The 10,204-nt window shown below is 47.3% G+C and overlaps 1 protein-coding gene across 1 annotated transcript in view; it reads right to left on the minus strand.

Moving 5' to 3' along the window:
* The window catches only part of LOC145417565 (uncharacterized), a 63,809-nt gene extending 58,517 nt beyond the window's left edge, over window positions 1-5,292 (minus strand). The window contains exon 1 of the mRNA XM_080286272.1: window positions 5,115-5,292. Coding sequence (XP_080142398.1) covers window positions 5,115-5,292 — 178 coding nt within the window. The remainder of the gene's footprint in view (window positions 1-5,114) is intronic.
* Between the last annotated feature and the right edge of the window lie 4,912 nt (window positions 5,293-10,204).

The following is a 10,204-nucleotide window of genomic DNA, read 5'->3' on the forward strand; positions in this document are numbered from 1 at the left end:
CGCCTTAGTATTCGAGGTAAGGAATTTGCCCAGTTCCGTCAGATGAAGACATACCGATTACACCGGCAGTATCTTCAAGGGAAGCATTATTATTAGTTGTAGTAGAAGTAGTTGTAATAACTCAATTCTTACTGTCAATATATATATATATATATATATATATATATATATATATATATATATATATATATATATATATATATATATATGAGAGAGAGAGAAAAGACAAAAACAAACAACTCCCTCAAACGATAAATTCCTCCACAAATCAATACGTTCCAGCACACTTTACTGCCACCAGCCTGACCGCTGCTCCTCCAAAATGCATCACGTCCCCCTCCTCACCTCGCAAAAGTTGTTCCTCCGCATTTCTAACTCCCACAACCCCAGTCCCACCCCATCATTACACCTCCCCAAGGACGCTCCAAAGCCTTTTTATCTCTTATATTATTCAAGCGACCTTTTTAGTGGGACTAAATGTTACATGTTTTATGCAGGCAAATGTCTAGTAGCAGTAGTAGTAGTAGTAGTAGCAGTAGCAGAAGCAGTAGGAGTAGCAGTAGTAGTAGTAGTAGTAGTAGTAGTTGTTGTTGTTGTTGCTTAACTCAGGGACGGAGTAAGATGGATGCTTTTGATGTTGAAGCCTCGAAGAAACAATTCATTTTGTCTCAGCTTTGTACACGACAACGCCACCAACATCCAGTGCCCGCCCCTTGTGGCATCAGGATCGGGTCAGGGTCCCTCCCACGGCAAGATGCAAGGAAAGAGGACTGGCTTGCGGTGTTCAACTCAGGGTCACCACGCGCAGGCTCCCTCCTCGTCTGTGCCACAACCTTCTAGTCACGGGAAACCTTGAATATTTATAGCTTAACTTTTTTTTAAATGTTATTTTTACTCATTTTAATTCGGGAACAGTAACACAGACAAAGATATTAAGTGTAATGTGCAGATATGAGGTGTAATATGCTGATATGAGGTGTAATGTGCAGATATTAGGTGTAATGTTGACATCTCAAAGGCCTTCGATCGAGTCTGGCATAAATCTTTAATTTCCAAACTGCCCTCTTACGGTTTCTATCCTTCTATCAGTGCCTTCATCGCTAGCTTCCTTTCTGGTCGTTCTATAGCCACTGTTGTAGACGGCCATCGTTCTTCTCCTAGATCTATCAACAGTGGTGTTCCTCAGGGCTCTGTCCTATCACGAACTCTCTTCCTTTTATTCATCAATGACCTTCTAAGCTGTACATCTAAACTTATCCACTCATACGCTGATGACTCCACCCTTCACCTTTCCATTCGGTTCCCACAACGTCCATCTCAGCAGTTACTTCAACAAACAAGGGATGAGGCTATGGAAACCAAATGTCTGACTTGGCTCGTATCTCTGACTGGGGTAAAAATAATCTGGTTTTTTTTAATGCATCTAAGACTCAGTTTATACACCTATCAACCCGACAAAATCTTCCACAGGTATACCCACTAATGTTTAATAATATTCAGCTTAATCCTGCATCATCCTTGAACATACCTGGGGTTTCATTTACTCGGGACGTATCTTGGAAAGATCATATTATATCTCTTGTAAAATCTGCTTCCAAGAAATTAGGTGTGCTAAGCCGACTCCATTCCTTCTTTACCCCTGCACAACTGTTGACTCCATACAGTGGTTTTATCCGCCCCTGTGTGGAGTACAACTCTCATGTGTGGGGAGGCTCCCCACATACAGCTCATCTCAATAGGGTGGAGTCAAAGGCTTTTCGTCTCATTAACTCTCCTCCTCTTACTGACTCCCTTCAACCTCTGTCTCTTCGCCGCACTGTTGCATCTCTATCTCTTTTCTATCGCTACTTCAATGGTCACTGTTCCTCTGAACTGTCTGCATGCATTCCTCCACCTCTACGATGGGCGAGTAGCACCAGTCTAGCAGCAAACTCTTATCCCTTTTCTGTCCAACTCTCTAATGCAAGCGTTAACCGTTATTCCCAGTCCTTCATTTATGCAACAGGTCAACTCTGGAACTGTCTCCCTCTGTCTGTATTTCCTGCTTCCTATGATCTCCAGTCTTTCAAACGCAGTGTGTCCAGGTATCTCGAAATGATCGGATCTTGAATTTGGCCCTCTCTTGTGTTTTGTTTTTCTCTTGGAGAGACCTGTTATTGCGGGCTCATGGCCTTTGGTTCCTTCTTCCTCGCATAAAAAAAAAAAAAGATATCAGGTGTAATGTGCATATATTTGGTGTAATGTGTAGATATTAGGAGTGATGTACAGATATTAGGTGTAATGTACAGATATTAGGTGTAATGTGCAGACCTAATCGCCAAGGAAAAGGTGTTAGGAAATCACCAAAACCACATGAACACTCTCTAATACGTTTTCACATCGTTTTAATACTGAAATAATTTGCATCAGTAACAAACAAGAGGATACTAAGGTGCGATGTGCTAAATGAATCGCAAGGGAAGAGGTGTTGCGTCTTCGGCAGATTCATTTTGCATATTAAGCCTTTAAACATTAATTTGTATTTTATCTATTTGGTCTCTTCTCTCTATGGCATACTAGGCTACGCAACACTCGTCCTTATCGATTTATTTTCCATATCACACTTTCTCTTGCATTTTACTTTTGTCGTTTTTATGATCCGTGGTGGTGGAGGGGGAGGCCTTCATGTGGTGGCACTGATATTACCAGGTGAATCCACTGCCAGGTTATACACAAACGTCCCTCAGCTACTTCCCTATACCCCGAAGGAGGGACGGTGGACTGAATGAGGACAACGAAAGCCTGCAATCCACTGGCCTCACATTTCAGATGAACCTAAACACAACAACAACAACAACAACAAAACAACTGGTAAATATTCTCTTCTATGTTCTTGATACTGCGTGTTTAAAGGGGTCTTGGAATTACGTGGCATCTGTTCAGCAGCGATTTATTCTGCCAATTACTCAACAAAATGCTCTCCCTTATGCAAACTGAGCCGCTGTTAGATCGATATAATGCACATAAAATGGAATGTTCAGCTGCGCTATGAAGAATAAATCGCTCAAAGTACGGTGCAACGAAGCCTACTTTACTGTAACATCAGCATAGGTTCGTAGTCTAGGTGTACAGTAAGCTACCTAACACCACCTCCGCAGCGACTTATTTTGCAACGTCGCTCCTCAATATCCTCAAGTGTGTTATGTCGAACTTAAAACTATTTCTCTCTCTCTCTCTCTCTCTCTCTTACTCGGTCTAAAACTCTCCTCTCTCCATGTAATAAACAGATTAACGCTGGAATATGGTGGCAGTCACGAAGAAGTGCCATGGAAAACATGAACAGACGTTGGATTGTCTTTCTCCGCCCATGGACGATGTGAAAGAAAATGCAGAACAAAAATCATGGACAGGTTGAGGTGAACAGGATATATATAACTACCGTGCAGGAGAATAAGCAGCTCAAAATACGGCGCTACGAAGTGTCCTCTGCTCCTCAAAATACGGTGCATTAATAACAGGTAAGGAGATAGCTGTAATGAGCAGGTTAAATCACAAAGGGACAGATGTTAGGAAAGCTGCAAAAGCCACCTGGAATAACAGCTTTTATGAGTTTGATTTTTTCCGCCACCTGTCCTTTTTGTCTCTAGGCTTTCTCTCCTTACTGTCTATCTTCAAATCTATCTTTTTGTCCCCAGTCTTTCTCTCCTTTTTGTCTCCAGTCTTTCCCTCCTTACTGTTTCTTTTTTGCAAATGTGTCTTGTCTCCCTTGTTATTTCCGTGTTTATTACCTTCTTTATTTTCACTCTACTCCTTCAGTGCCATACAGCCATATTTTGACTTGGTGCTAATTCTTCATTATTCCTTCCTTCCTTCCTTCCGTCACCTGTCCTGTTGTGACGGAATTACAAACGTCCCTCAACTCTCCCCCTGCCCACCCAAAGGAGGAAGTTGGACGGCAGCAAAGGGAAACCACCCTGCGGTACACCAGATGAGGAGTGTCTAAAGGGGTTTATGAGGCCCATCACTCTAAATGGGTTTACAAGGTCCCTGACTCTAAGGGGGATTTAAGTGGGTGTAAGAGGCCCCTTACTCTAAGACGGATTTAAGGGGATTTATGAGGCCCCCCACTCGAAGGGGGTTTAAGAGACCCCTCACTCTAAGGGGGTTTATGAGGCCCCTCGCTCTAAGGGGGTTTATGAGGCCCCTCACTCTAATGGGGTTTATGAGGCCCCTCACTCTAAGGGGGTTTATGAGACCCCTCACTCTAAGGGGGTTTATGAGGCCCCTCACTCTAAGGGGGTTTATGAGACCCCTCACTCTAAGGGGGTTTAAGAGACCTCTCACTCTAAGGGGGTTTATGAGTCACTCTAAGGGGGTTTAAGAGACCCCTCACTCTAAGGGGATACGGCCCCTCACCCTAAGGGGATACGGCCCCTCACCCTAAGGGGATACGGCCCCTCACTCTAAGGGGGTTTAAGAGTCATCTAAGGGGGTTTAAGAGGCCCCTCACTCTAAGGGGGTTTAAGAGGCCCCTCACTCTAAGGGGGTTTAAGAGGCCCCTCACTCTAAGGGGGTTTAAGAGGCCCCTCACTCTAAGGGGGTTTAAGAGGCCCCTCACTCTAAGGGGGTTTAAGAGGCCCCTCACTCTAAGGGGGTTTAAGAGGCCCCTCACTCTAAGGGGGTTTAAGAGGCCCCTCACTCTAAGGGGGTTTAAGAGTCATCTAAGGGGGTTTAAGAGGCCCCTCACTCTAAGGGGGTTTATGAGACCCCTCACTCTAAGGGGGTTTATGAGACCCCTCACTCTAAGGGGGTTTAAGAGGCCCCTCACTCTAAGGGGGTTTATGAGACCCCTCACTCTAAGGGGATACGCCCCCTCACTGGTGAAGGGGGGTTAAGAAGCCCCCTCACTGGTGAAGGGGGATTAAGTAGCCCCCTCACTGGTGAAGGGGGATTAAGTAGCCCCCTCACTGGTGAAGGGGGGTTAAGAAGCCCCCTCACTGGTGAAGGGGGATTAAGTAGCCCCCTCACTCTCATAAAGGGGGGGGGTTAAGAAGCCCTCTCATTCATGAAGGGGGGTTAAGAAGGTCGTATATACCCCATAAAGGGGAGGGGCAGGTTTTGGTAACCGTGGCAACCTCCCACGTACCCCACCATCAGTGTGGGGTTGATGGTGATGGTGGGGGTTGGGGTGGAGGATGTCACCATAAACCCCACCAGACGAACCCCATCACGGTGACTGGGGTGGGGATGGGGGCGGGGATGAGGTGAGCCCCATCCCCCCTTCACCCCACTGGGAGAGCCCCGCAGCCCCATCACGGAGACGGGGTTGATGGGTGGGGTGAGGGTGTGGGCGGGGGTGAGGTGAGCCCCGCGGGGGTGTGGTTCAGTTGTTAAGGCGACTTGCCACACCTTCGACTTAGAGTTACACTCACATCGATATTGATGATTATCTGACCCGTGACGGATCCCTTGCTGACTTCAGCCAGTGGTGACATGGGTACCTTGCTGACTTCAGCCAGTGGTGACATGGGTACCTTGCTGACTTCAGCCAGTGGTGACATGGGTACCTTGCTGACTTCAGCCAGTGGTGACATGGGTACCTTGCTGACTTCAGCCAGTGGTGACATGGGTACCTTGCTGACTTCAGCCAGTGGTGACATGGGTACCTTGCTGACTTCAGCCAGTGGTGATATGGGTACCTTGCTGACTTCAGCCAGTGGTGAGACGGATTCCTCGCTGACTTGAGCCACTGATGAGACGGATCCCCCGCTGACTTCAGCCAGTGGTGAGACGGATCCCTCGCTGACTTGAGCCACTGATGAGACGGATCCCCCGCTGACTTCAGCCAGTGGTGAGACAGATCCCTTGCTGACTTCAGCCACTGATGAGACGGATCCCTTGCTGACTTCAGCAAGAGATGAGACGGATCCCTTGCTGACTTCAGCAAGAGATGAGACGGATCCCTCGCTGACTTCAGCCAAAGATGGGACGGATCCCTTGCTGACTTCAGCCACTGATGAGACGGATCCCTTGCTGACTTCAGCAAGAGATGAGACGGATCCCTTGCTGACTTCAGCAAGAGATGAGACGGATCCCTCGCTGACTTCAGCTAGTGGTGAGACAGATCCCCCGCTGACTTCAGCCACTGATGAGACGGATCCCTTGCTGACTTCAGCCAGTGGTGACATGGGTACCTTGCTGACTTCAGCCAGTGGTGACATGGGTACCTTGCTGACTTCAGCAACTGATGAGACGGATCCCTTGCTGACTTCAGCCACTGATGAGACGGATCCCTTGCTGACTTCAGCCAGTGGTGAGATGGATCCCTTGCTGACTTCAGCCACTGATGAGGTGGATCCCTTGCTGACTTCAGCCAGTGGTAGCTTGGGTCCCTCGCTGACTTCAGCTGGTGATGAGATGGATCCCTTGCTGACTTCAGCCAGTGATGAGATGGATCCCTCGCTGACTTCAGCCAGTGATGAGATGGATCCCTCGCTGACTTCAGCCAGAGATGAGATGGATCCCTCGCTGACTTCAGTCAGTGGTGAGATGGGTCCCTCGCTGACTTCAGCTGGTGATGAGATGGATCCCTCGCTGACTTCAGTCAGTGGTGACATGGATCCCTCACTGACTTCAGTCAGTGAAGATATGGGTCCCTCGCTGACTTCAGTCAGTGGTGACATGGGTCCCTCGCTGACTTCAGTCAGTGGTGACATGGATCCCTCGCTGACTTCAGTCAGTGGTGACATGGATCCCTCGCTGACTTCAGTCAGTGGTGACATGGGTCCCTCACTGACTTCAGTCAGTGAAGATATGGGTCCCTCGCTGACTTCAGTCAGTGGTGACATGGATCCCTCGCTGACTTCAGTCAGTGGTGACATGGATCCCTCGCTGACTTCAGTCAGTGAAGATATGGGTCCCTCACTGACTTCAGTCAATGAAGATATGGGTCCCTCGCTGACTTCAGCCAGTGGAGAGACGGATCCCTCAGTGACTTCAGCCAGTGGTGAGACGGATCCCTCGCTGACTTCAGTCAGTGGTGAGATGCATCCCTCGCTGACTTCAGCCAGTGGTGAGATGGATCCCTCGGTGACTTCAGCTGGTGATGAGATGGATCCCTCGCTGACTTCAGCCAGTGATGAGATGGATCCCTCGCTGACTTCAGCCAGTGATGAGATGGATCCCTCGGTGACTTCAGCTGGTGATGAGATGGATCCCTTGCTGACTTCAGCCAGTGATGAGATGGATCCCTCGGTGACTTCAGCCAGTGATGAGATGGATCCCTCGGTGACTTCAGCTGGTGATGAGATGGATCCCTTGCTGACTTCAGCCAGTGGTGAGATGGATCCCTCGCTGACTTCAGCTGGTGATGAGATGGATCCCTCGCTGACTTCAGCCAATGGTGAGATTGATCCATCAGTGACTTCAGCCAGTGGTGAGACGGATCCCTCAGTGACTTCAGCCAGTGAAGAATCGGATCTATCAGTGACTTCAACAGATGGTGAAAGGCGTCCTTCAGCCAGAGGTGAAAGGCGTCCGAACTCGACTGCAGGAGGCCATTGAAAGCCGCCCTCCGAGGTGGCTCTCTGTGGCCGTGGGCACCTGGCCTTGATTGTGTGCAGGATCCACCTGAAGGCGAGGCTGTACACCACTGCCCTGCAGACAAACTCAATAAAGTACTTACTCCACATGGCCCACACCTCTTCCCGGAGTTCGTCACAGCTGCGCAGGAGACGCTGGTAGCGCCTGTGCGCCAGCACTGTGACAAATGGCATGGGATGGTAGGGCTGTGGAGGTGCGCCGATGAGGTCCCCCGGTCTGAGTCTGAAGAGGTAGCCCAGCAACCCAGCCGCCTTGGCCTCCTCCTCCAGCAGCAGCTGCGTGGTGGTCCGCACTGCCAGCCACGCGCCCAGCCTGCCCACCAACGTGATGCCCAGCGTCGCCAACACCAACACCAACAACAACACTCGAATAACAGTCTGACAGTTTTTCATTTTTGTTATTTTCTCTTTTTTTCTGATTTATTTTCTTTTACGCAATAAGTATGGAGATGAGTGACTGGGAGAGAAGTATACAAATCCCTAGCAAAACGGGGATGATAAGTGGCTTTAAATAGCACTTCTTTGTGACTAGCACCATATTCCAGTGAATTAAGTCCCTAGTAAAGCAGGGGTGATAAGTGTGTGTGGATGATTTAAGTATCAACATTTTATTCATTTGAACTTGGCCGAGGGTTTCGTTCTTTTGCCGCCAATTTCCCGTAGCTCCGGGGCTGAGCAAGGCCAATTAGACTAAGACAATACTCCGGCTTTACACGCTTTCCATGGCACTTCTTTGTGACTAGCATCGTATTTCAAAGTTAATCTCTCGTTATAGCACAGTACTGGAGATAGTGAGAGGATAATTTTACGCCTAGTTAACGTGTACAGAGAACAGAACAAAAGCAAGCAATGTCTAGAACACATACAAAGCCTTAATATAACAATACACATTAAAGACAACGATTTTACGCCTAGTGAACATGAACAGAGAACAGTACAAAACCATACAATATCTAGAACACATACAAACCAAATAACCCAACTTGACGGTGATTGTTCGTCCTCTTGTGGCTTATTTCCCGTAGCTCAGTGGTAAAATAAGACGATACTACGGCTCTACATCCTTTCCGTAGCGATTCTTCGTGACTAGCACCATACTCTTTGTGTTCATCTACCGTTAACAGCTTGGCAGTCAGTATGGAAAGATGCCAATTTTACGCCATGTGAAAGTAAACAGGGTATACTCTCTCTCTCTCTCTCTCTCTCTCTCTCTCTCTCTCTCTCTCTCTCACAGTGTACCAAAAATGTTACACGGAACCCTTACACTCAACGTTAAAAAAGTATAGAAGGATCACGAGAACCAAGCCAAAAAAATCTCAATGAGGGTTAGATTATAAAGTTCTTGTTGTTTCCTCCTCCTCCTCCTCCTCCTCTACTGGGAACTTTGATATTAATTAACCCAGAAATCAGCAACACCTCGTTTGAACTTAAGCAAGTCGAGATGCCCCAACCTTCTCTATTAATATGCACGAGGCGTAATTAGAGAGAGAGAGAGAGAGAGAGAGAGACAGACAGACAGACAGACAGACAGAGACTAGAAGACAAGTCAGGGCACAGAAAACACAGCGAAAGCGGAAGAAAAAAACAGAATAAAAGAAAAGAGGAAAGATAGACAAGATACACATAAAGTTGTTAATAATTCTCTCACATTTCTCTTTCTCCTTCATGATTTTTACCATTTATTCCTCACTCACTTTCTCATTTTTTCTTCTCCTCCTACTCCTGCTCCTCCTCTCATTATCTTTTCCTCCTCCTCCTCCTCCTCTTGCTCTCATTCTCTTCTTCTTCCTCCTCTTGCTCTTGCTTTTCCTCCTCCTCTTCTTCTTCCTCCTTCTCCTCTTAGTCGTCTTCATTATTTTCCTTCTACTCATTTCTTTCCCTCACCTCCGTCTACTCTCTCTCACCTGTGCCCATTACGACACCTGTCCACGCGATAATTAGCCTGACCTGCCCACTATTAACATCTGCCCTAATTACACTGATCATAATTGGCTCCTATGACCCCCAGGCACTTTTTAATTGCATGTTATTAGTACTTGCTATGATAATTACACTCATTAATTTTTATTGCTGGTTTGGCCAATGTTGATACTGCTGTTGTTGTTTGTTGTTGTTGGTGATGGTGGTGGTGGATGTGTTGTTGTTTGGTGGTGATGGTGGTGGTGGTGGTGGATGTGTTGTTGTTTGGTGGTGGTGGTGGTGGTGGATGTGTTGTTGTTTGGTGGTGGTGGTGGTGGTGGATGTGTTGTTGTTTGGTGGTGGTGGTGGTGGTGGTGGATGTGTTGTTGTTCTTTGGTGGTGGTGGTGGTGGTGGTAGTTTTGGTTGTGGTGGTGGTGGGGATAACCGACACCGTAATTGTTGTTTATTGATTTTTTAGCATTTATTCTTTATTATTCTATTGCTGACGTAAAATATTGTCCCAACCTGTTCCACTTCATCAAGACCCAGAGTGACTGACGATGTGGCAACGGTATATCTGTTCATGTTTATATTTTTATGTGTACCTCAATGCAGGTGCAGGTATCTGTGTGTCTGTAAGTATCTGTCTCTCCGTCCATCTATCTACCTACCTACCTATCTATCTATCTATGCCATACGTATTTACTAGAAGAATCACCTTAAA

The sequence above is a fragment of the Coenobita brevimanus genome, chromosome 110 (assembly GCF_032717465.1).
Source record: "Coenobita brevimanus isolate Jiangsu-jjx chromosome 110, ASM3271746v2, whole genome shotgun sequence".
Taxonomy (NCBI): Eukaryota; Metazoa; Arthropoda; class Malacostraca; order Decapoda; family Coenobitidae; genus Coenobita; species Coenobita brevimanus.